Source organism: Ostrea edulis, chromosome 6 (assembly GCF_947568905.1).
Source record: "Ostrea edulis chromosome 6, xbOstEdul1.1, whole genome shotgun sequence".
In the NCBI taxonomy this organism is placed as follows: domain Eukaryota; kingdom Metazoa; phylum Mollusca; class Bivalvia; order Ostreida; family Ostreidae; genus Ostrea; species Ostrea edulis.
Genome location: NC_079169.1, coordinates 20513688 through 20541235, shown reverse-complemented (window position 1 = coordinate 20541235; position 27548 = coordinate 20513688). Strand labels below are relative to the sequence as shown.

General features: G+C 35.4%; 2 protein-coding genes across 7 annotated transcripts in view; one reads left to right on the top strand and one right to left on the bottom strand.

Moving 5' to 3' along the window:
* Positions 1-945, bottom strand: part of LOC125683665 (protein timeless homolog) — a 59518-nt gene extending 58573 nt beyond the window's left edge. The window contains exons 1-2 of the mRNA XM_056142434.1: positions 812-945; positions 560-660 (exon numbers count right to left, since the gene is read on the bottom strand). Of these exons, the coding sequence (XP_055998409.1) occupies positions 560-647 (88 nt within the window). The 5' untranslated portion in view covers positions 648-660; positions 812-945. The remainder of the gene's footprint in view (positions 1-559; positions 661-811) is intronic.
* Positions 946-3574: 2629 nt separating this feature from the next.
* LOC125645418 (abl interactor 2-like) overlaps positions 3575-27548 on the top strand; it is a 30579-nt gene continuing 6605 nt past the window's right edge. Inside the window, exons 1-8 of one of the 6 annotated variants that reach the window (XM_048870898.2) lie at positions 3583-3730; positions 8460-8627; positions 9253-9441; positions 9792-9815; positions 13123-13342; positions 14283-14462; positions 15736-15804; positions 21808-21999. In XM_048870898.2, the coding sequence (XP_048726855.1) occupies positions 3614-3730; positions 8460-8627; positions 9253-9441; positions 9792-9815; positions 13123-13342; positions 14283-14462; positions 15736-15804; positions 21808-21999 (1159 nt within the window). In that variant the 5' untranslated portion in view covers positions 3583-3613. Of the gene's footprint in view, positions 3731-8459; positions 8628-9252; positions 9442-9791; positions 9816-13122; positions 13343-14282; positions 14463-15735; positions 15805-21807; positions 22000-27548 lie in introns of all 6 variants that reach the window. The other 5 variants (XM_048870899.2, XM_048870901.2, XM_048870900.2 and 2 more) reach the window with 5 other exon arrangements.

The window sequence follows — 27548 nt, the reverse complement described above, 5'->3', positions numbered from 1 at the left end:
AAATTAAAGGAAAACTAGATCAAATCGCTTGTATTTCTGATATCAGTTAAATAATGACAGTAAAAACATTGTGCAAATCCTAAAATTTTCACAGGAACACTAAGACAGGTTGGGAACACTTTCCTATAGCGAGATTTTCTCGATAAAACACGATTATCCCTCTTTAGCCAGAAAATAAACATTACCATAAACAGGTGTTTTGTTGATTGAAAAATGAAAATAATGACAAATCCCATGCAAAGCTGTATAACTTCAACACACTCGACATGGCGCAAATTACCTTTATAAAATTGATAACAGTCAAGAAATTTAATTTAAACATTGCTGTGTAAGAGAGAAGGAGGCAGCAACTTGTTTTATTTTATATATTTGCAACAGTATCAAATGTCTTAGTACTTTTTCAGGTGAAACACGAATACATGACCTCCTTGGGTGTTTTACTCGGTTGCATGGGATATGTTTACTATTGGATAAAGAGAGATATTCGCGTTTTAGCGAGAAGATCTCGCTATAAACAAAGTGTTCCCAATCTGTTCTGAGAAATTTAATTTTCATTTACCTAGACAATCTGGTTCTTTCACATATTTCTTGCCTTCCTGATATCCAAGGGCACTGCATGTGGCCTGCAACTCTACTAGCATCACCATGGTAATTTTTAATCTACAGATTAATCAGTGAAAATAAACAGTACAGAGGTACGAAAATTATAAATTATCGAGATCTACCATCATCTGATCATCGTCAATATACATTTGAATATGTTCAACAAATGAATATAGAACTTGAAACTCTATATCGGCTAGTAACATACCCCCAAAAGTCAAACAATTTCAATATGTGATGATCAACTCATTATTTTCATTGCAGGGGAGAAAAAAAAATTCTGAGATCTGTCATATTATCATAAAACGTAAACAAAAATCGCGGGAAATGATACCATAATCTAGATCAATGCAAAGCTTTGTTCTCAGGATTTCGATCCCGATATGATTTGGGGTAAAACTATTTACCATATAGGCTCTCTTGAATATATTTTTTCCCCAGGTTGTGCATGTGGTGCATAATCGTCCCTTACTAATGATGTTGTTAGTAAACTTACCCACTTTATTTTTAACTTGTAAGAAAAATTCTTTATGGACACACTGATCTTCTGTGATCTAAACTGACTACCAATAAACATTTCTCATAACCCCAGTTTTGTTTGATTTTAAAAATATGCCATCAGTAGAGTTTCGCAAACTTGTACATGTATAACAATTGTATAAATTTGTCACATAATTATCCACATAATAATTAATTGGTCTAAAATAACAGTGTCTGAATTCCATTACCCCTTCCTCCCAATATTTTGTAACAATTTCCGCATTGAATATCAGGGGCGGGTCCAGGAATTGCGGTTACGGGAAGGGGGGGGGGGGGCACTTTATGAGGCAGGGGGTCTGGAGGCCGCCTTGAGACCTCCAATGGGGCCCCCGCCGGAAGCTTCTGGATTTTACAGATTTAATAGGGCTTGAAATGTGTCTCCTATTTAAGTCGTTTTGACTATTTTCTATCATTTTTAATAAGGTACATGTAAATATATGATTGTGTTAGTGAAATTAGTAAATTGACGCAAATTTTAAGGGTTTTTTTGAAAAAAAAATTAAGTTATCCCAATAAAGTAATTCAAGAAATCAAAAGATTTTGTCATTTATTTCTCCGGGAATGGAAGAAATTATTGCTTCTTTTATCGTTTAGTACATTTTTCTAAACAAGATACCATTTATTCAACTCCACTTTTACGCTGTAATATGTACTCAAGAGTTAGGACCAACACAATTCTGACACTGCCATATCCACTTAATATAGAATTATTGTTTTACGGTAATGAAAATTTATCTGAAAGTGAGAACAACAGCATTTTTTATTTAGCCCAGAAATTTCTTGTTGAAAGTAAAAGGTTCTGAGCCTACCTCTGAAAGCTGTTCTACTATATCTACATGTAATACTGTCATATTGTATATAAAATATACTCATGTGCATCAAGGTTGTAATAAGTGGAAAACCTGTGTTTATTACTTACTGTTTATATGGCATAACTCTACAATTTGTTATTTCAACTTTGTCTATATTTTATATTCATTTGATCTGTATCGACACTTATCATACATATAAACGTGTGTTATTTTCTCCCAATACTCATTTCCAGCTTTTCTCTCTTATTCCTATTTCTTTTTGCATGTATTGTAATAATTAGTATACGACTTATTTTACTTAGAATTTTCATTCACCTCTTACTTGTAAGATATTTAGAGCGATGTTAATATCAACCTTTTGGCTTGTTTCTCAATCTATTTCATGTATAAGACATTGTTTGTAAAAATTGTCGAATTATTTACGAATAAATATTGTTTAAGCTAAGTAATACAGAACATTCAATTTTTCATATTTCTTAATCGAAATTATTCATGTATATCCGGTAGCGGATTTAGGAGGGTATATCTAAGGAAATTATTCATGTATATCCGGTAGCGGATTTAGGAGGGTATATCTAAGGAAATCATGGTCTCTTATTTAGAAAAGCAATCTTTCTTTTCTTTTCTTTTTCACTCTCAGAGAAATAGATTTACAACTTGGAACAAATTCAAATGTTTATCTGGTACGGCGAAATATATTTTTCAAACAGAACACCATAACCAATGCAATAATTTGATCCATAAACCCCACATCGTTGTATCTCTGCTATGTACGGATTGAAGAGATTATTTTAATTTTATTTTTATAGTATATAAACGGAATCTCATAATTGAAAGGAGTCTCCTCATTATATTCTCCGTGGAAATGACATCTGGAGCATCTCCGCAAAATATAGATGCAATTAACTTAATATTTGAAGTGGTACCGCCATCGCGGTAGTTGTCTTTAATCTCGCTTAGATCTCTTACCTAGTTTGTTGAGAGTGTTAATCCCAATATTTATAATTCCACATGTTTGATTATTTCTATAACATAGACTATTAACTTATTTTTTAATCAGTATGGCTATTTATAAACATTAATCTACAAATTAAAGAAAATAAAGACAGTCACCAATGTAAGTTTAATATCAAAGTGCGAATCGTCTTAGGGCGAAACGTCTCAGGGTGAATCGTCTCAGCACGAAACGTCCCGTATTCGGCGCTGGGTGCCCCCCCCCCCCAACCCTTTAAATCCGCCACTGAATATTATCATTGTACTAGGCTAACACATTCATGAGCCCAACTTATCGACAGTTTCCACAGTTTATAGATATGTCCTGCTAAGCACACGATCCCATCTCTGGTGTTTTAAATACATGTACCTAATTACTCTTAATTTGTATTCTTTGTAGAATTTATGTTGATCACTTTTGTTCATAGATATTTTGATATTATATTTCAAACATATGTGTGTAATAAGCATGTAAGTGAACTATTATCCAATTTGAATGGACCGGGTTTGGGTTCATCTAGAGTGAAATAATTAATGTTATGGTCCATTTTGGTTCTATTTGTGTCAAATGGCGCACCAGGTTAATCTTAAAGGCATCGGGAATGCGATTCCAAAAACTAAAAACTATATTGATATCCGTGTTTGGTAAACGCTTTGACAGGAAGATGGCCGAGTTGGCTCAACTTATGGATCAAGAGATCCCTGATGGGCGACAACACCTTCAAGATAGTTACAAAAACTTAGAAAAAGTAGCCCAGTATTGCCGCGAGAATTATGTACAGGTAAAATTCAGGACATGAGTCCTTTTGCTATGGGGCCTTTGCTATGTCACTTCTCGGACAGGAAGTAATGGTCAACAAATCAGGATCCTTGTGTCAATTTCTTCTCTTTCATCTTCTTTTTCTTCCAACAATTTTTGGCCTCTTTTGCGGCTACGAACATTCTGCCAGTTTGTGTGTGTGCATAGCTTTGAAATGGGAATTTGTGTTATGATTTTTATTTTCCTTTCGTATGCTTGCTTCTTAACTGAATAAAAAGTTTTAAAGTGGCAAGTGGTCGTCCATAAGTGATTAAATCAGGAGCCAATTAAAGATCAGCATTTATATGATTAAGTTGTCAGCAACGGCAATTTGTACAGACAATGATGGGTCCTACTAAATAGAGAACCCTAAAGAACCCTGCAGATTTTAAAATTATTACTGAATAATATGTAGACTGTTTGACTGCATTGGTTATTGATAATTGTACACATATCAATCAAACTAACGAATTTTCATCCATTTATAACCCTGTTTAATCATTTTATTGTACAGAAAATGCTCTCATTTGCAGCTCATTAATTTCTGTTATCTCGATCTGATGATAATTCATATCTACCAGAATTATTCATCAAATTTGTTTGTTTTGAAATATCAAAATTTAGCTTCTTGACAAGTTTGATGTTTGAAATATCACCATTTTGTATATATGTGTGTATATCATGTATATATAGCACTGTCACACACTACACTGTCATTGAGAATGGAAATAGAATACGTAGTAGTTACCCCATATGATATTGTTGGTTATGTGCAGATACCCGATGGGTGTGACCATAATGACACGAGGGAGCATAGCTCCCAAGTGTCATTATGACCACGCCCATCGGGTATCTGCACATAATCAACAATATTATATGGGGTAAGTGACTTGTACCATAGTTTACTATTATTCGTTATATTTTATCATAGCTTTCGGAAGCGCGGTCGCCTGTTTACAATATGATGTCAATTGTTATGTATTTAAATTACACTTTATACACCATATATTTCTATCATAATGTCATTTGACTTTCTATCACCGAAAAATGTATGTTCATTAATTGTTTTTAAAAAGCCATTTTTAAAGTGCATATAAATGTTTGGACTGTTGGTTTTGATATTTTTATTTAACATTTACGCATTCTCCAACTTTTAGTACCGGCATTGGCTTTAAGAATTGAAATTTAAAAATTCAAATAAAATTCTTAGAACCCATATTCATGCATTTTTCTGTTTAAAAATTTAGCAATATATTCAACTGATGATGGTGGTTACTCTTGAAAATCCTATTTGATATCCTTCATTCTAATACATATTTTGACTAAATTGGCTGGAAAAAACTTTTACATGTATATACAATAGATTTAAAAAAAAAAAATGGTGAAACATAAGAGAGAAAAAATTAAGAATTGTAAGATGCGAAACCATAAAAGAAACACAAGTCTGATTCACTCTGTCCGCTAAACAAGTTTATCTCTCAAACGCATTCTTATCACGTGACTGGGTCTTTTATAAAACTCTTTATAAATGCTACCCATATTTCTACGTACACGTGTTTCTCGACTTGAGGAGAATGTGGAAATAGAAAGTCTTTGGGACGAGACCATTTACGATATTATCTTGTATCAAGGTTTAAGTGAGATTCAGTGCGAATATCTATAATGTATTTGGAGAACTTAGTCCGAGTCAGTTATCCGTGTTTGATATGTGCAATTTTGATCTGGAGGAACGTCATACAATGGACAGTGATGTTGTTGTTTTTTTCTTTCGAGAATGTGGGCGGGGTTTGAAGAAAAGTGTGGGTTATGTACAGATAACCCACACTTTTAACAAAAGAAAGCACGCCAAACTATGGTACAAATTACTGTTATTTAATGTACATTTAAAAGGATCATACAAGATACACATTGCACAGGAAATTTCACTTTATTTGGATACCCACTTCTGCCCCTACCCGGGGTTGAACTCACGACCTACGGAACAAAATCTCCTAGCAGCATTTAACCAGCATGCTCGACCATCTAGGCAAGTTTAAAAAACTTGCTTTCGATGGCGATGGAATTCTTGCCATGCTGTCACATGCTACACAGTCATTGAGAATGGAAATGGGATACAGTTATTTAAGGTACATTGAAGAGGATCATGCAAGATACACATTGCATTTGAAATATTTTATATAAAGCACGGAAATAGCAATGCACTTTTAAATACTTATCATTTCCATTAGTGGAACTCTTCAAATTAAAGGCGCGTAAAGTCGTGCTACCGGGACAACATAGTGTAAATACATTATACTTAGGCATACGTAATATGAATTATGGTATCGAATACATATTATAACCGACTGCAAACCACAACATTGATTAAAATTCTAAAGTCAAATTTAGGAATTGATTATTCTTAAAAGAAAACAGACGATCTTATTAAACTATATGAGGGAGAGAAGCTACTAAATTTGCCAAATCTGACCGTGCCGATATAAAGCATCAATCGCAAGAACTGTGAGGGGAAAAACCTATATGCACATCCAACACAAGAAATTTTCTTGTAATTAATGTGATTAATATGTTTTTAAAGTTATTCTGTCAGACTATGAAGATATTCTATTTTATCATACAATTAGGACAGGTTCATATGGCATGGACTTTGTAATCGTACCCCCCCCCCCCCCCCATAAATCTCCATATTTTAGAACATGTATGTATGTGCCACACTGCATTTTTTAAACACGTTTATAACACTAATTAACACACCTAATGCGTTTCCAAACTGCATCTAAGCTAATTTGAAAATTACAAAATATTGATGGACTTGGATGTCCAGAGAACATCATTGTTTGGAATTTTTTAAATAGGTGTGGTGGAGTTTAATTAAGAAACATGTAACATCTTTAATAAGATAGTGTTAGAATATTTAATTGCAGTTTGACTAATGGTAATTTTATCTAAAAATACACCATGTATTTTAACTCTTAAAAAAGGGGGTGGGGGTGCTATGTACGTTTCGTTCCGTTTATGTCCCAGTAATCTCGCACTTGCTCGCGAGATTTGTGCAATTTCTTACCAATGACGCACAAGAGTCATCAAAGCGCGATAACTCCAACGAGCTGGTAATGAGAAGTATTAACATAACTGCCCTAAGTGAAGAAATATTTAATAATATAAAATCACAGAAAATTTCACTTTATTTGGATACTTACTTCCGTCCCTACCTGGGGTTGAACTCGAGACCTCCGGAACCAAATCTCTTAGCAGCATGTAACCAGCGCATTAGACTGCACAAGCATCTAGGCAAGTCCATCAATAGTACGGGATATCGGAACTAGAAAATTTTGGAACTCTTCAGAAAAAGAAGATACGAAAATTAAGTGTCACTTGGGCAACTTTTGTATACAAAATAGTGATGGCTAAAGACGTCTAATTTCTAGTACAAAGATATCTGCCAGGTTTGAAGGTAATTTTTCAGAATGTTGTAAGTGAATGTCTTGGTACCAAAAATATGAGTTATTGGATTAAATTTCTGATGTTTGCTAGCAAAGATATAAAACTGTTTATTTCCTCTATGCACTTATCATACATCATATGTGTATATTTACTTAATGATATTTATTTTCTCAAGTCATCAAAACAACCGACTGCTGTGAAATGATATAAATAATCACAATTTATGCATTGATCTCCAGATACGTACATGCAGTGCTCAACATGTAGCTCCCTCCCCTCACTTCCATACCACCCCCACCACTACCCAAAATTTTCAATCATGCATGCAGAGAGTTAGTCCATGCCTGGCATTAACCTTTCTACTCCTGTGTCAGTGTCTGACAATACAATATCAAAGAAATGAACTAACCCCTTACCTATAAGTAACAGACAATGACATACAACCTGGAAACAATAAAATAAAAATAAAACACAGATAGCAAATGGAAAACAACAAAATCTATCAATTAATAAAGTTGCATTCATTTTCTCTGTCTTTGTCACATTTGTAGATATGTTGTATGGAGTTGAAATGACGTCTGGGTGAAGATCCAGCTTTTTATAGCCGTGTCTTTTACTTGCATTTGGGATGTATTTCAAATTGATCAGTCATAAATCATTGGTGCAGCACAGCTTTGAAAACTTGTTGATTGCAAAGTGGTCTCAGCATATATTTTGTAGCCAGATCTCACTGAAATTTGGATCCTTTTAGTTTGAGAATAATTACATTGAAACACTCACCTGACTTAACATTGCAGTAGTAAGCCACGCACAGAACATTCTGATGGACAATAGATAGATATCAGAATTAATTATCTTGTCATTGTTGTAATAAACAATCCATCAGTGTGTATTGACAAAGGGAGGTAAGTCATGATACTTGTAGGGTAATTCTACACACAGGAAACCTTCAAAGAACTAGTGTCAGCTTACTCAGTTTATTCGCATATTTGTTTGAATTATTTATCTGTACAACTTCAGTAATTAAACAGGAACTTATTTGTTTGAATTATTTAATATCTGTTTAACTTCAGTAATTAAACAGGAACTTATTTGTTTGAATTATTTATCTGTATAACTGCAGTAATTAAACAGGAACTTATTTGTTTGAATTATTTATCTGTTTAACTTCAGTAATTGAACAGGAACTTATTTTCAAGCATAACAAATTGTCTCCTATGACTTTTAATGTTAAAGTGTGATATAAGTTTCCGTATCTTTTTCTTCAGGCCACGGACAAACGTGCTGCCCTGGAGGAAACCAAGAACTACACCACCCACTCCCTGGCCAGCGTGGCTTACCAGATCAACAGCCTGGCCACCAACTTCCTAAAGCTGCTGGACCTTCAGCAGAATCAGCTGGCAGAAATGGAGTCAGGGGTCAACTACCTGGCACAGGTACTTAAGCCAATTGAGTTATTATACCCCCCGCAACAAGTTGTGGGGGGGGGGGGGGGGGTATACTGGGATCGGGTTGTTCGTCTGTCCGTCCATCTGTAGACGCAATGGTTTCCGGGCTCTAAAGCATTATCCTTTCCACCTACCGTCACCATATCATATATATGGACTACCCATGGGATGAAGATGTTCCCTATCGATTTTGGGGTGATGAAGATGTTCCCTATCGATTTTGGGGTTCAAAGGTCACGCGCACTGGACATCGAAGTAGCAATATGGTTTCCATTTAAATTCTTTAATGGCTTTTTTCATCGCATGGAGATGCTGTGTTCCTAGATACCTTTTGGATCATAATACTGAAGTTTTACCTATTACCAACACCCTTTGGGAGATTGGGGTAAGCAGGGGGTATTCTTAGTGAGCATTGCTCACAGTACCTCTTGTTACTTCAAAACTTGGTTTGTCAAAAGTATTTTCCAGAATTTAGATTGGTCACCCAGCAGTATCTCAAAATGAAATGTTAGGAGTGATTGCACAACTTTAGCAGTCTTGGGATATATTTTGTCTCAAACAGTACAACAGGTGCTGAACAAAATTATATCTTTCTTATCCTCTATTTCTAAAGACTGTGAATATTCACAAAGAGAAGGTGGCACGAAGGGAGATAGGGGTCCTAACTACCAACAGAAGCTCCACCCGACCAGCCGGTGTCAAGAACGGCATCATCTTCCCAGAACAAGCGGAGAAACCCACAAAATACCAACGAAAACCAATTGACTACTCTAGTCTTGATGAATTGGGTCACGGGGTCAGGGTGAGTTGTTTTCCTCTGACCTGAATGTATTCTGCTCCTCTGATTTGTATAATAAAAGTATTCTGTCGTTAGAACTCGTCTCCTGTTCTCTAGCTCGCCTTTAAAAAGCATGATCGTATCAGAGTGTGTAATCCAACATTAATATTGTTCCCGAATTTGACTTTTATTTCCTTGTGTAAATGTAGACTTTGATTTCATTGAGTTTATTGTATGTTATTGTGCTGTTTTCACTTAACAGATTTCCTTTCTGTCTCCTTGTAGCTTACTAAGTAACTTGCTGCCATATTTTTTTTGAGACCCACAGTTTTGCATGACTGTAATCTGCATGTTATATTGGTGATCTTTTACAGGTACAGGAGCAAGGTATCATAAAGGTATACTCCCTGTGTTTATTGTGTGTTAAATAACACTAAATTAATGTAGATCATTGTAGTGATTAGTGTCTGTTACAGCTCAAAATAACACTAATGTAGATCATTGTAGTGATTAGTGTCTGTTACAGCTCAAAATAACACTAAATTAATGTAGATCATTGTAGTGATTAGTGTCTGTTACAGCTCAATACAACACTAATGTAGATCATTGTAGTGATTAGTGTCAGTTACAGCTCAAAATAACACTAATGTAGATCATTGTAGTGATTAGTGTCTGTTACAGCTCAAAATAACACTAAATTAATGTAGATCATTGTAGTGATTAGTGTCTGTTACAGCTCAAAATAACACTAAATTAATGTAGATCATTGTAGTGATTAGTGTCTGTTACAGCTCAAAATAACACTAATGTAGGTCATTGTAGTGATTAGTGTCTGTTACAGCTCAATACAACACTAATGTAGATCATTGTAGTGATTAGTGTCTGTTACAGCTCAAAATAACACTAAATTAATGTAGATCATTGTAGTGATTAGTGTCTGTTACAGCTCAAAATAACACTAAATCAATGTAGATCATTGTAGTGATTAGTGTCTGTTACAGCTCAAAATAACACTAAATCAATGTAGATCATTGTAGTGATTAGTGTCTGTTACAGCTCAAAATAACACTAAATTAATGCAGATCATTGTAGTGATTAGTGTCGGTTACAGCTCAAAATAACACTAAATTAATGTAGATCATTGTAGTGATTAGTGTCTGTTACAGCTCAAAATAACACTAAATCAATGTAGATCATTGTAGTGATTAGTGTCTGTTACAGCTCAAAATAACACTAAATTAATGTAGATCATTGTAGTGATTAGTGTCTGTTACAGCTCAAAATAACACTAAATTAATGTAGATCATTGTAGTGATTAGTGTCTGTTACAGCTCAAAATAACACTAATGTAGATCATTGTAGTGATTAGTGTCTGTTACAGCTCAAAATAACACTAAATCAATGTAGATCATTGTAGTGATTAGTGTCTGTTACAGCTCAAAATAACACTAAATTAATGTAGATCATTGTAGTGATTAGTGTCTGTTACAGCTCAAAATAACACTAAATTAATGTAGATCATTGTAGTGATTAGTGTCTGTTACAGCTCAAAATAACACTAATGTAGATCATTGTAGTAATTAGTGTCTGTTACAGCTCAATACAACACTAATGTAGATCATTGTAGTGATTAGTGTCTGTTACAGCTCAAGATATAAATAATGTAGGAATCATAATATCATAGCTAGAGCTTTCCATCTCTCACTAATGAAAGGTGGTTGTTTTGACAATACTTTGAATATATAATCTCCTATGTTTTGTGTTGGGTGTGGGTATACACTCTCCTATGTTTTGTGTTGGGTGTGGGTATACAATCTCCTATGTTTTGTGTTGGGTGTGGGTATACACTCTCCTATGTTTTGTGTTGGGTGTGGGTATACAATCTCCTATGTTTTGTGTTGGGTGTGGGTATACACTCTCCTATGTTTTGTGTTGGATATACGAGGATTAATAAGTATATGGTGAGTGATAAACTTTCAGATGATTGGCTATAATTTTCTGTGGATTAGTATAATCATTTGTCAGTAGTATAATCAGACTGACACCTACATGTGAATTCAGTCGTGTAAGTAACTTTATATGTAGTAAATTGTCTCAAGTCATGATAGTTTGCCATTCACATGATTGTTTGTGAGGGTACAATACATGATAGTTAGTCATTCACATGATTGTTTGTGAGGGTACAATACATGATTGTTTGTGAGAGTACAATACATGATTGTTTGTGAGAGTACAATACATGATTGTTTGTGAGGTACAATACATGATTGTTTGTGAGGGTACAATACATGATTGTTTGTGAGAGTACAATACATGATTGTTTGTGAGGTACAATACATGATTGTTTGTGAGGGTACAATACATGATTGTTTGTGAGGGTACAATACATGATTGTTTGTGAGAGTACAATACATGATTGTTTGTGAGGGTACAATACATGATTGTTTGTGAGGGTACAATACATGATTGTTTGTGAGAGTACAATACATGATTGTTTGTGAGAGTACAATACATGATTGTTTGTGAGGGTACAATACATGATTGTTTGTGAGGTACAATACATGATTGTTTGTGAGGGTACAATACATGGAATGCAGACTTGTTATTTAACAGCGCCCTCGCTGCAGCAGAATAAATAACCCCTATCTGTAGAGGTTATCACCATTCACAGTGCTGAATAAATAACCCCTATCTGTAGAGGTTATCACCATTCATAGTGCTGAATAAATAACCCCTATCTGTAGAGGTTATCACCATTCACAGTGCTGAATAAATAACCCCTATCTGTAGAGGTTATCACCATTCACAGTGCTGAAGCTTACCTTCAGTGTCACTTCCTTGTGAGGGATAGAATCAATTATTATATTTCATTTCTATACCTTATAAAGTGTATTGAAACTGTCACAATGATATATCAAAACAAATAAGTATGTGCATTCTCCGAATAACTGAGAATTTGAAACATTGTTTGCTTTATAGATCTAGGTAGTGTAACTTCATATTCCTACAATCTGCATATTTTTGAGTGCCACGTACTGTTATTTAATGATCAGCAATTAAAAGTTTAAAAAAGTAATAATCTGTGTCAACTCTATTTATTAGCTCATCAGAGTTGAAGAAGTGAGATTTTTTAAAAAGTAAAATTTGTTGTCTAGCACCTGTAGATTTTTCACATTTTCGATTTCTTCTCAAGAACTACTAGGTTAACAGAACTTGCCACAAAGCATACTTGGATTAAGGGGCTCGAGTTTGTTCAGATGTGGGACTATGCTTGCCACTACTGCATGGAAAGAAACCGAGAGTATTGATAGATAAATAGATATTTGATTAAGGAAATAAACATGAAAACCTTCTTGTAATGAAGGAGGAGATAGCATTTGTTAATTCTAAAAATTTGATCCGATTTTCGGATAGGTGTTGTAGGGACAGTTAGTGGGATGGGAATGCGGTTTACCTGAGATGCCATAGGAACACAGTAATCAATTTATCCACATTGCCTATACTGAAACATGCACATTCTCCGGGATTAATTTTCACTAATACGACAACTTCTTTTCTGTTCCAAAACAAAATTTATAGATTATGAACTGCTTTATAATAATAACTTTTACTTGCAACATAAAAATGATCACAGTGAATATTAGTGATTAATACTGCAATCATGATTATCAGTCATTTGAGAGAATTTTTTTCCTCTCTGAATAGGGATCTTCTAAACCTGCTCGCAGTCCTTCGGTCAGTAGTGGGTCATCTGGACAAGCCCCTACCTCTCATCCGCCCACCCCACCAATGAACCGGGGTGGAGGGACCCTAGGACGAAGTGCTGGCAGTCACTACAGGACCCCTGCCCCACCAGTGGCCCCACCCTCTGTCCCATCACAGTACGCCAGTAGTAACTACACCGTACAGACAACGGGACTACCAGGTATGGGGCAATCAGAAACCTCTCAACATTCACAGAAACCTCTCAACATTCACAGAATACTCAGAAACCTCTTAACATTCACAGAAACCTCTCAACATTCACAGAATACTCAGAAACCTCTCAACATTCTCAGAAACCTCTCAACATTCACAGAACCCTCTCAACATTTACATAAACCTCTCAACATTCACAGAAACCTCTCAACATTCACAGAAACCTCTCAACATTCACAAGATACCCAGAAACCTCTCAACATTCACAGAAACCTCTCAGCATTCACAGAAACCTCAACATTCACATAAACCTCTCAACATTCACAGAAACCTCTCAACATTCACAAGATACCCAGAAACCTCTCAACATTCACAGAAACCTCACAACATTCACAAAATACCCAGAAACCTGTCAACATTCACAGAAACCTCAACATTCACAGAAACCTCTCAACATTCACAAAAACCTCAACATTCACAGAAACCTTTCAACATTCACAAAATACCCAGAAACCTCTCAACATTCACAGAAACCTCAACATTCACAGAAACCTCTCAACATTCACAGTAACCTCAACATTCACAGAAACCTCTCAACATTCACAGAATACTCAGAAACCTCTCAACATGTTCAGGCAGTAAGAAAGCTCTCTGTTTGGAGTTGATAGAATTCATCATTTGAATGTTCTTTGGAGATATTATGCTTTAATTGTTATGTAAGAAATCTCAAATTTTCATTTATGAAAATTGTTTGGTCATTGTGATACTGATCCTGGAACAAAGTTTTCATGTCAAAAACTTAAGAATGCAATATTCCTGTCAAGCATGACTAGATTATTAAATTTGAACTGAAAAACAGTTAAATTGTGAATTGTTTGTTTAGTATTCAATTTTACACAGGAATTTTTTTTTATATATATGCTAAAACCCCATTTCTTTATTTTAAGGACAATCCAGAGCTTCTCAAGTCAGGGGCAGTAACTATGGTCAGATGTCAGTCTCCTCAGTGACACCGGCTGCTGCTCCAGCACCGCCCCCTCCGGTAGGAATGGCTACACCCATGTCTCACCCCGGGGCTGGAATACCTCAGGGTAGATTGTCACAATTGAATTCGCAGTCCTCAATAGGTAGGTTATGTCTGTCAGATATTGTGTGTATTATTTGTACTCTAGGAGCTGCAGTGTATGCCTGTGCCTCTGTTTTTAAAGATGTGGAATTATCTAGTCAAGCAAGATCTCTCCTAGCTTAACAAATTCAAATAATTGTTAGGAGTTTTAATCAAATGTGCAATTATTTTTCTTGTCATTTTGTTGTTAAGGAGGTAAAACACACAACAAATAAAATGAAGTTTTTAAAAATATTCAATAAATGATCTTGTGGTATCTGTGTGAAAAATATTCAATAACTAATCTCATGGTATCTGTGTTAAAAATATTCAATAAATGATCTCGTGGTATCTGTGTTGAAAATATTCAATAAATGATTTTGTGGTATCTGTGTTAAAATATTCAATAAATGATCACTTGGTATCTGTTAAAATATTCAATAAATGATCTCTTGGTATCTGTGTTAAAAATATTCAATAAATGATCTCATGGTATCTGTGTTAAAAATATTCAATAAATGATCTCGTGGTATCTGTGTTAAAAATATTCAATATATGACATCTAGGTATCTTTGGAAGACTTTGAAGCAAGTGCTAATGATAGGGAGTTAAAGACAGACTTAGTTTTAATGTCACATTACAAAAAATACATCTGCTTAGCGATTAAACTTTTGATCCACCGATACACTTTAAACACTATATTTTTATAATAATAGATGTAATAGATGAAGAACAAAGAACCCTTACCTTTATGTCTGTCTGTGTGTTGTTTGTCTGTCTGTGTGTTGTACACCTGTGTGTTGTCTGTCTGTGTGTTGTACACCTGTGTGTTGTTTGTCTGTGTTGTACACCTGTCTGTGTGATGTATATCTGTCTGTCTGTGTGTTGTTTGTCTGTCTGTGTGTTGTACACCTGTCTGTGTGATGAACGCCTGTCTGTCTGTGTTGTACCACATGTTGTAATGCTTTATCCTATCTAAGATGATGTGTTTTCATCATCAGAAAGTAATTCTATTTTGATAAATGAAATTAAAATGCCTAACAAAATTTAATGTCGGCTTTCATTTGTTGTTGATAAGAGTGAAAGGATATATAATACATATCATACAACACATTTCTGTGTTAAGTAGAGAAATGTGATTAAGCCAAAGCTACAATTTGTAATCAAGGATTTATAAAACTCTTAAGATAACCCGCTCCAATCGCTTAATCAACCCTGGTCTCTAGACAGCTGTAATTGGACACAGGAGCATGAGTCCAAGCTTCGCATGAGTTGATGTTGTGGTCTTGTTTCAGACAATTTACCACCACCCCCAACACCCGAGGCGGTTCCCGGAGGAGATGTTTCTGGTGAAATTCTGGAAGGTTTGCATGCTTTTTCCTGCTTTTTTCACCAGTCTGTATAGCAGCACCGCTTTGGCTTGATGTAACACTTTGTGATGGTTTTACTTCTCACTTTGATCTGTCGTGTTGTCTGAGTATTAATATATTTGTTTCAGAGAGTCGTGCATTGGTTGACTGCTGGAAATGGATGTTGAATAATTGTTTTATTTTATTTTTTGTAGAGAGATCCCATAATGATATACATGTAGATATAGAATTTAACAAAGGCATTTCAGAGTTTATATATATTAAATTGATTATGGAAAAGAAAAAAAATATGTTTGCAGTCACAAAGTGGTTAAAAAAAATTCTTCATTGATTAAACATAAGTTCCAGAACACCACAAAATCCTGCCAAGGTTAAGAAAAAATTCACCCCTCAAAATCCTGAGTCCAGGGCAATCACGAGACACCCCTCCCAAGTATTTGATGACTTAGTACTTTTCATCATCTGAAGTCACCCCCTCCCTCCTTATATAAATCTTGAATCTTCCCCTCAATATCTGATGACTTAGTACTTTTCATGATCATGCGGCACATGGAGTACAATTTTTCTTAATGATGCATATAAAACATTTTTCATTTTTACATATTCATCTTACCAAGAAGTACACACAGACAGGCAAAAGAAACTTTTGATGGATGAACCATATAAAATGTAACGCACACTCTATGATATATGACATACCAGTAGTAACTATAGTGACAATGTTTAGATATCCCCAGTATGATATATGCATTATAACAAAGCCAAAGGTTGCAGTGAGCTATTCTGATAAAGGTTTGTGTATCCATCATTCTGATAACTTTTCAAAATCAAATTTGTTCCTAGAACTTTTTGGAGATACAGTCCCTGAAACTTTCTTCTTAAAACCCACTTTAACAGTGAGCAAGCGGTGAACACATGGTGAGCAACCGGTGAATGCACGCATAGCGAACGGGGAACGCACGCATAGCGAACGGGGAACGCACATGTAGCGAATGGGAAACGCACATATAGCGAACGGGGAACACACATATAGCAAACGGGGAACGCACATATAGTGAATTGGGAATGCAACTTGGTGAACAGTTGCTGAACACAAACTGAGCAAACAGTGAACATGAGATGAACGATTTGTTTTCGAATATCTCGGATGTTTTCCTTACATCATACTTATATCGTAATTAGGTATGAAAAAGATATTTATATTTAAGCAATGTGTTGCATTGATATCACCAGGTTACATGAAAAGCTATATAGATTTTAGTGAACACTTCCCAGAACAAGTAAGTAAATAAAGATGCGTACAATGTCGTGAGAAATATAAAGCTCCTGTGTATGCATATATCGATACATGCACAATGCATAATTATGTATTTATGTTTCTTACGAGATATATATTTCTTCTAACGATATTAGAAAGAAATAGTTTATAGAATATGATAAATCAAACAGCAGTTAATAAGAAAAATTATCAATTTTTAATTAAAGAAGTTGTTGAGCATCTTTAACAGCGATTATTCATTAATGATCGCATGAAATATGGTGCCTAGTCATTCCATATTGAATTACTGTAACATTTATACGTACATGTACATACAGTTGAATTTTGTAAGCTGATATTATTTCAACTACCTTTTATGTATTTTCTTTTTTAATCGCAAATGCAGTTTAATTATGAGTCATTTTTTCCCCTATCAAATTGTTTGAAAAAGTTTATTTCAATAACTTGCTAAAGAATATGTGCATTGAATTCTGGATCCAAGCTTTTGGAAAAATTCACTAGTTGTTGACTCAGATTTATAATTAAGCAGAATTGGGGAAACTTGTGTTTTATAGTTTCCGAATTTATTCAGTCGAAACAAAATATAGTACAGTGTACACATAATGCATATATCGTTCTCGGTAGATGCTGGTAATTGTGTACAGACCCGTAGCATCGCTTATCACAGTGTGAAGGGGGGGGGGGGGTGAATTCAGTAGAAATATTACTAGTCCACTACCGTGTAAAGACAAAAGACTGAATGAATGTTGAGCTAAAGATGAACACTTTGTGAAGGGGGGCGGTTGATGAATGGTGAACGCAAAACTGTGAACCTAGACCGCGCAGTGAACACATTAAGAACCTGCGGTGAATGCGCAGTGAGCAAATAAAAAATGGTAAAGAAGAATGTTTCAGGTACTGTAGGGGTGTGGCCCTAGAGAAAGAGATTAAATTCAGAATTCTGTTATTGTAACATGAGAGTATTAGGACTTCTGCTATAATGCATGTATTCCGTGTGTATGTCATATAGTTCAGATACTGGGTTTACTTTACTAATTTCAAAAACTGCTAGAAACTGAGCAAATTAGCACATGTCTTGTTTTGCTAAACCAAATTTGTATATCTTATAGATTATATATAGTTCCAGCACCTGCAGTAAATTTTGAAAACTAAGATCTAAGGAATCGATATATATATTAATTATATATATCTTAATTTTGATTGATGTGTTATAATAAATGTATATGGCTCATAATTTTGAAATCTAAACAGGATGATAGAAAAGTGGTAGTTTTTGGGCAGTGTGAGGAAAATGAAGGCATTATTCACACATTGCCGTTTATCTATCCCTAAAGCTTGTTCAATCGTGCCTTTTATAGTTTATACTTCATAGTGTGAGGTCAGAGTAAAGAATCAAAATTTTATAGATTTTTCTGTAATGGTATAGAAAACTTTGATAAGCATTGTGACTGGTGGGTGATTAGATATCTGAATTTCATTATGTTTCTGATTATATACTTAATTGTATTCACTTGTATATATCTATACATATTCTATAGCTGATCACTGCCAAATATCCATCTTCATACTGGATACATTTGTATACATGTATAGACTTCTAATGAATTATCAATCTTCTCACAGTTTTGTGCTTTCGGGACAAGTACATGTATATACAAAAACTTCAGATAAAAAACTTTTTTCCTCACTTTTTTTTTTTTTTAGATGTTGAACTTTTTATATTTCATTTTGAAATTACTTTTATTTCGACACACACTATCTCTCTCTCTGTTATCTTTTTTTTCTGTATAAGCCATATAATTTGTTCTTTATTTTTTTCACCAAATCAAAGTACAAAATGTACTCCATCATCAGCACACCAAGCCAAGGAATGTAGAATTCATGGATTCGGAATTGTATGTTGTAAACCAACTTTTTTTCGCTAGCAAGAAATTTTCGCTAGAATAGCAAGAGGCTAACCATTAAGAATATTTCTCACCACAACTGTTAATCACGTTATTCGTGAGACCATTATTTACACGTAATTTTGTGAGACTAGACATTTGCCATTTAGTTGACTTCAGCAATGAATAATGATTCGCGAAATTTATGTCTCATGAATAAATACATGGTATCGACATGAAAATTAAAATCTCGTGAAATAATTAATCTACTGTAATTCCAATGTTATTTATTACAGTTGTTTTGATTGGACAGAAATAGAGCTAAATGAGAATTTACACATCAATAAATCCAAAAATGCTATGTATACATACACTGTACGTGACTGAAAACAAATAAAATAGTGCAGGGAAATTATTCAAATTTTTGAAATTAATAAAACAGGGAATGAATTGGAATTATAAGAATCAAACATTCTTTTTGAAGAATTTATCGATATGTAAACTCTGGACATTCTACTCACAAACTTAACATAAAAGTGCTTCACACTTTTATTCAGTTTGTGAGTAAAATGTCCAATGTTTACACATCAATAAATTTTTCAAAAAAGAATGTTTAATCCTACAGTATATTTTTCCTGACATTTCAGGTACAGTTCACTTGATATCTTGTTGCTATTAAGAAAAACTTGGGATATATTACTAGTTCTGTATAGGGTGGCCATATTTTGATAGTTCCTGGTTATTAGTAAAAGTGTAATAAAAATTCTTATGTATTATAGAAGGTTGTGTTAATGGACATAACTAAGTTATTGTAGCAAAGAAGGGGAGAAAAATCTTTGGATCAATCTGAAATTGACCCTAGGACCTTGCATTACTATTAGGTGATCTCAACATTGAACTAACCAGGCCAAAATAAGAAGTAAAGGAATATATTACTATAATAGAAACTTTCAATCTGGTTTTTGAAATCACACAAGAACTTGTCATGATAAAGGAGATGAAAAGATAGTTGCAGAAAAATTGCGGAAACATCGTGTGTGACCGTAATGCTATAGATGACTGCTTCACAGTAATGATTAAGTTGTACAATTGTAGTGTCTGTAAGTAGTGATATGATAAAAACAAACTGCTTCACAGTAATGATTAAGTTGTACAATTTTAGTGTCTGTGTAAGTAGTGATATGGTAAAAACAAAAATCAGCATAAATGGTTCTTGTTGTGGTCAAATACGAAAACTGAGAACATTTACTGGGAGAGTTTTGAAGTAAATTAGAATGGGTTTATGTATTTAGAGAATTTTTTATTTTACTACATAAATATATATGTATAGGTTATATTATACATTATTTATTGAATTATTGCTTGATCTGTAAGATGCACTTAACACACAGCTAATGGTATACGGTCATTTTATTGGTGTGGGGAAGGTCATTCTATGCTTTGAGGAGGTCATTCTATTAGTGTGAATAAGGTCATTCTATTGGTGTGAGCAAGGTCATTCTATTGGTGTGAGCAAGGCCATTCTATTGGTGTGAACTAGGTCATTTTATTGTTGTGAGCAAGGTCATTCAATTAGTGTTACCAAGGTCATTTTATTGGTGTGAACAAGGTCATTCTATTAGTATGATCAAAGTCATTCTATTGGTGTGATCAAGGTCATTCTATTTATGTGATCAAGGTCATTCTATTGGTGTGAACAAGGTCATTGTATTGGTTTGAGTAGGAAATTCTTTTAGTTTAAGGAGGTCATTCTATTGGTGTAAGATTATTTATTTGGTGTAAGAAAGGTCGTTATGATGGCCAGATTTTAACTCACATCAGCTCTAGACTGAAGTGAGCTTTCTGATTATCTGTTGTCTGTCTGATCCGTCTGAAAACATCACACATTTTTGACTTCTCTAAAATCACAGAGTCAATTTCAAAAGTCAATTTCAACCAAACTTACCATAAAGGATCGTTGGGTAAAGGGAATTCAAAATTGTTCAAGCGCAGGGTTACACCATTTTCAAAAGGGGAGATAAACAAGAAATAGTGAAAAATGGAATCCATTAAAAATCTCATTAATAGGTCCACAATACATGTAAATCATAGTAATTTGCTAACCTTCCCAAGTTGTGTGGATTAAATTATTTTTTTTTTGAAAAACAATGGGACCAAGGATACTCGGGTGAGCATTGTGGCCTGTGGGCCTCTTGTTATGTAATAAGGGTATGATGTAAAGAAATTAAGTTTATCTGAAACATTTAGCAATTTGTAGACAAATCATTGACAATTTGAATCATAAATTTCATCAAACTTGTTATCAGAGATTTTCACAGGACTTTTATTGTCATGACAATCACTTTTAAGCAGGATGTAAATAAATATGGAATTAAAGGATATAGTTTGCTTTTCTGAAAAAAAGTTGATTTGGCAATCTTTTTACATGCCACATTTAGTTTAGGGATTTGAATGCAAGTATTTTGCAATATTTGAAATATATGCAAATTTATAATTCAAAAGGACATGTACTATGGATTCATATCTATGTTCATTGGGGCAAATTCCCATGTATTGCCAATATTTTATGGTTTCATTGGGTTGTAATTTCATGAAGATGGTTTCTGTAGATGAAAACATCATATAAAGTTTGTATTTTATTGTGATTTGAAATTCATGAGTAGAGGTATTCACAAAATGTACAAAAATTGAGCCCCCACAAAATCTAATGATTTGCATTGTACATGTATTTCCTCTTGCAGAAATTTTGAGGTTTTCCCCCATAAAAACGTTTATGTTCTAGTCAGCAAGGAAAGACTTAGTCACAAACTAATTGTAATTTGGGTGTCCTTTCAGCCTCTCCACCTTTGCCTCCACCCCCACAGGACAATGCACAGTACCCATCCTATCAGGAGCCCCCTCTCCCACCGCCAGAGTTTATAGACGACCAGGATGACATGGGCTATCGCCAGGAGGAGGACCCTTATGCAGCCACTGGGCCAAACTTTGCCCAACCTGATTGGATACCAGAATACTACATAGAAAAAGGTAAAGGTTCTGGGCTATCGGGCATTATGGCAGAAATAGGGTTAGATTTGCTGTTAATCTGCTGAGTTAATTTTTCCTCCAGAAATGCAAACGAAGAACAGCTCTGGATTTATGTGAAACAATATAGCATGTAAGGTATTTTTCTCCTTCAATTTTGATACCCTCTACCTATACTTAAATTCGTATGAAGAATGTAGATCTTGATTCATTTTTATGCCCCCTTCAAAGAAGAGGGGCATATTGCTTTGCACCTGTTGGTTGGCATGTCGGTCGGTAGAGCACATGTTGTCTACTCAATATCTTGAGAACCATTCCCTTCATCTTAATTATATTTCATATGTGGGTTGGTTGCAAGTAGAAGAGGACCCCTATTGATTTTCAGGTCAAAAAGTCAAGGGTCAATCTACTCTGGACATAGAAAGATGCTGTCCGCTCAATATCTCGAGAACCCTTTGCTTGACGGACATCAAACTTGGTACACTGGTACATCTTCAGGAGAAGATGACCCTTATTGATATTGAGGTCACAAAATCAAATGTCATGGGTCAAAGTGGACATAGGAATATACTGTTCGCTCAATATATTGAGAACCCTTTGCTTGACAGACATCAAACTTGGTACATCTTAAGGAGTAGATGACCCCTATTGATTTTGAAGTCACCTGGTTAAAGGTCAAGGGTTAAACTGGACATAGTGATGTATTGTCTCCTGTATTTTAAGAATCATTTGCTTTATTGACACCAAACATGGTACACTGGTACAGCATAAGGAGTGGATGACCCTATTGATTTTAAGGTCACATGGTCAAGCCACTCTGGACAAAGGAAGATATTGTCTGCTCAATATTTTGAAATGGTTTGGCACTACTATTATTACCCCCCACCCCCCACCCCCCTTCAAAGAAGAGGGGCATATTGGTTTGCACCTGTCGGTTGGTCGGTCGGTAGACCACATGTTGTCCGCTCAATATCTTGAGAACCATTCACTTGATGATAATGATATTTCATATGTGGGTTGGTTATGAGTAGAAGAGGACCCCTATTGTTTTTCAGGTCAAAGGTCAAGGGTCAATCTACTCTAGACATAGGAATATAATGTCCGCTCAATATCTTGAGTAGTGATGAAACGATTGTTGCCGATGATCGATTGTCGGTCTTTCAGAGACCTACAATGCTACTAATCGATTACAAAATAAAAGTCGCTGACATCGTTGACCAAACAAAATCCGGAAATCACTTCAACTTTGTTCAAATTTTATTTTCTGTATGTCAAACCCGATCAAAAATAAGCAAACAAAATGGCGGGAGATATGAAGGACGGTAACAACAATGACATTCAACAGTCAAATAAAGGAGTCTATCTCTGATATCTTTGATACATTGAGATTATAGATAAATCCCATCACTTGATATATTGGAATCCTGATTTACTTACCTGTGAACAAATGAAACAAAAAAGAATTCAAATGTTGTTTCCATACATTTAATGATTCTGTTACATCTAATTTGAGGGGAAAACACTTAAATGCCAATTCTGATTATAATCGATTATTAATCGATTACTTGTGTCCGATTATTGTCGATAATCTATTATGGTTTTTGGTCCGATTGCCCATCACTAGGATTACCCTTTGCTTGAAAGACATCAAACTTGGCACACTGGTATATCCTAAGGAGTAGATGACCCCTATTGATTTTGAGGTCATATGGTGAAGGGTCAAACTGGGCATAGGAATATACTGACCATTCAATGTCTAGAAAACCCTTTGCTTGACAGACATCAAACTTGGTACACCAGTACATTTTCAGAAGAAGATTACCCCTATTGATTTTGAGGTCACATGGTCAAAGATCAAGGGTAAAACTGGACATATGATATACTGTCCGTTCAATATCTTGAGAACCCTTTGCTTGACAGACATCAAACTTGGTATACTGATACGTCTTCAGGAGAAGATGACCCCTATTTATTTTGAGGTCACATGGTCAAAGGTCAAGCTGGACATTGGAATATAATGTCTGCTCAATATCTGGAGAACCCTTTGCTTGACAGACATCAAACTTGGTACACTGGTACATCTTCAGAAGAAGATGACCCCTATTGATTTTGGGGTCACGTGGTCAAAGGTCAAGAGTCAAAATAGTCATAATGATATAATGTCCGCTCAATATCTTGAGAACCCTTTGCTTGACAGACATCAAACTTAGTACACTGGTATATCTTTAGGAGATGACTCCTATTGATTTTGACGTCACATGGTCAAAGGTCAAGGGTCAAATGAGACATGGGAATATACTGTCTGCTCAGTATGTTGAGAACCCTTTTCTTGACAGACATCAAACTTGGTACACTGATACGTCTTCAGGAGATGACCCCTATTGATTTTGAGGTCAAAGGTCAAGGGTCACACTGGACGTAGGAATATACTGTCCATTCAATATCTTGAGAACCCTTTGCTTGACAGACATCAAACTTGGTACACTGGTACATCTTCAGGAGATGATCCCTATTGATTTTGAGGTCACATGTTTAAAGGTCAAGGGTTAACCTGGACATTGGAATATACTGTCCACTCAATATCTTGAGAACCCTTTGCTTGACAGACATCAAATTTAGTACACTGGTGTATATTCAGGAGAGGATGACTCCTATTGATTTTGAGGTCACATGTCAAAGATCAAGGGTCAAACTGGACATATAATATACTGTCCACTCAATATCTTGATAAATCTTTTGGTTGACAGACATCAAACTTAGTACACTGGTACATCTTCAGGAGAAGATGACCCATATTGATTTTGAGGTCAAAAGTCAATAGTTGAACTGGACATAGTAATATATTGTCTCCTATATTTTAAGAATTATTTGCTTGATTGACACCAAACTTGGTACACTGGTACAGCATAAGGAGTAGATGACCCCTATTAATTTTTAGGTCACATGGTCAATTCACTCTTGACATAGGAAAATATTGTCTGCTCAATATTTTGAATTGATGATACTACTATCAATTAAATGATGTGTGTGTATAACCGGGCCTTTTCAATTTTGCACCATGGGGTGCATGTGTGTTTTACAAACATCTCTTGTTTAAATGATGCATGTATATAACCCTTTTAATTTTGCACCATGGGGGAATAGATGTTTTACAAACATTTCTTGGAGTTTTTTTTAGCTCTAGTAGCACTTATACCCATTAAAATGAATTTTTTGGGATAATGTATGGACAATAATTTGTTTTGGTAATGTATCAACATAATAATTATACCCTCAGCAATTTCTGGAATCATCCTGTCCATCCGTAGACATAATATATCCATCTGTCAGTCCATCCTTAGACATAATCTATCTGTCTGTCTGTCCATACGTACATATAATCTATCCATCTGTCAGTCCATCCATAGACATAATCTATCAGTCTGTCAGTCCATCCATAGACATAATCTATCGTGTGTCAGTCCATCCATAGACGTAATCTATCTGTCAGTCCGTCCTTAGACATAATCTATCCATCTGTCTGTCCATCCATAGACATAATCTATCTGTCTGTCAGTCCATCTGTAGACATAATCTATCCATCTGTCAGTCCATCTGTAGACATAATCTATCTGTCTGTCAGTCCGTCCATAGACATAATCTATCTGTCTGTCAGTCCATCCATAGACATAATCTATCCATCTGTCTGTCCGTCCATAGACATAATCTATCTGTCTGTCAGTCCATCCATAGACATAATCTATCTGTCTGTCTGTCCATAGACATAATCTATCCATCTGTCTGTCCGTCCATAGACATAATCTATCCATCTGTCAGTCCGTCCATAGACATAATCTATCTGTCTGTCCGTCCATAGACATAATCTATCTGTCTGTCTGTCCATAGACATAATCTATCTGTCTGTCAGTCCATCCATAGACATAATCTATCCGTCTGTCTGTCCGTCCATAGACATAATCTGTCAGTCCATCCATAGACATAATCTATCTGTCTGTCAGTCCATCCATAGACATAATCTATCTGTCAGTCCGTCCATAGACATAATCTATCCATCTGTCTGTCCATCCATAGACATAATCTATCTGTCTGTCAGTCCATCCATAGACATAATCTATCCGTCTGTCAGTCCGTCCATAGACATAATCTATCCGTCTGTCTGTCCGTCCATAGACATAATCTGTCAGTCCGTCCATAGACATAATCTATCTGTCTGTCAGTCCATCCATAGACATAATCTATCTGTCTGTCAGTCCATCTGTAGACATAATCTATCCGTCTGTCAGTCCATCCATAGACATAATCTATCTGTCAGTCCATCCGTAGACATAATATATCCATCTGTCAGTTCATCCATAGACATAATCTATCTGTCAGTCCGTCCTTAGACATAATCTATCTGTCTGTCAGTCCATCGGTAGACATAATCTATCCATCTGTCAGTCCGTCCTTAGACATAATCTATCCATCTGTCAGTCCGTCCATAGACATAATCTATCCATCTGTCAGTCCATCCATAGACATAATCTATCTGTCTGTCAGTCCATAGACATAATCTATCTGTCAGTCCGTCCTTAGACATAATCTATCTGTCTGTCAGTCCATCCATAGACATAATCTATCGTGTGTCAGTCCATCCATAGACATAATCTATCTGTCAGTCCGTCCTTAGACATAATCTATCCATCTGTCTGTCCATCCATAGACATAATCTATCTGTCTGTCAGTCCATCCATAGACATAATCTATCGTGTGTCAGTCCATCCATAGACATAATCTATCTGTCTGTCAGTCCATCCATAGACATAATCTATCCATCTGTCAGTCCATCCATAGACATAATCTATCTGTCTGTCAGTCCATCCATAGACATAATCTATCGTGTGTCAGTCCATCCATAGACTTAATCTATCTGTCAGTCCGTCCTTAGACATAATCTATCTGTCTGTCAGTCCATCTGTAGACATAATCTATCCGTCTGTCTGTCCGTCCATAGACATAATCTATCCATCTGTCAGTCCATCTGTAGACATAATCTATCCATCTGTCTGTCCATCCATAGACATAATCTATCTGTCTGTCAGTCCATCGGTAGACATAATCTATCCATCTTTCTGTCCATCCATAGACATAATCTATCCATCTGTCAGTCCGTCCATAGACATAATCTATCTGTCTGTCAGTCCATCGGTAGACATAATCTATCCGTCTGTCAGTCCGTCCATAGACATAATCTATCTGTCTGTCTGTCCATAGACATAATCTATCCATCTGTCAGTCCGTCCATAGACATAATCTCTCCGTCTGTCTGTCCGTCCATAGACATAATCTATCTGTCAGTCCGTCCATAGACATAATCTATCTGTCAGTCCGTCCATAGACATAATCTATCTGTCAGTCCGTCCATAGACATAATCTATCTGTCTGTCTGTCCATAGACATAATCTATCCATCTGTCAGTCCGTCCATAGACATAATCTATCTGTCTGTCAGTCTATCGGTAGACATAATCTATCTGTCTGTCAGTCCGTCCTTAGACATAATCTATCCGTCTG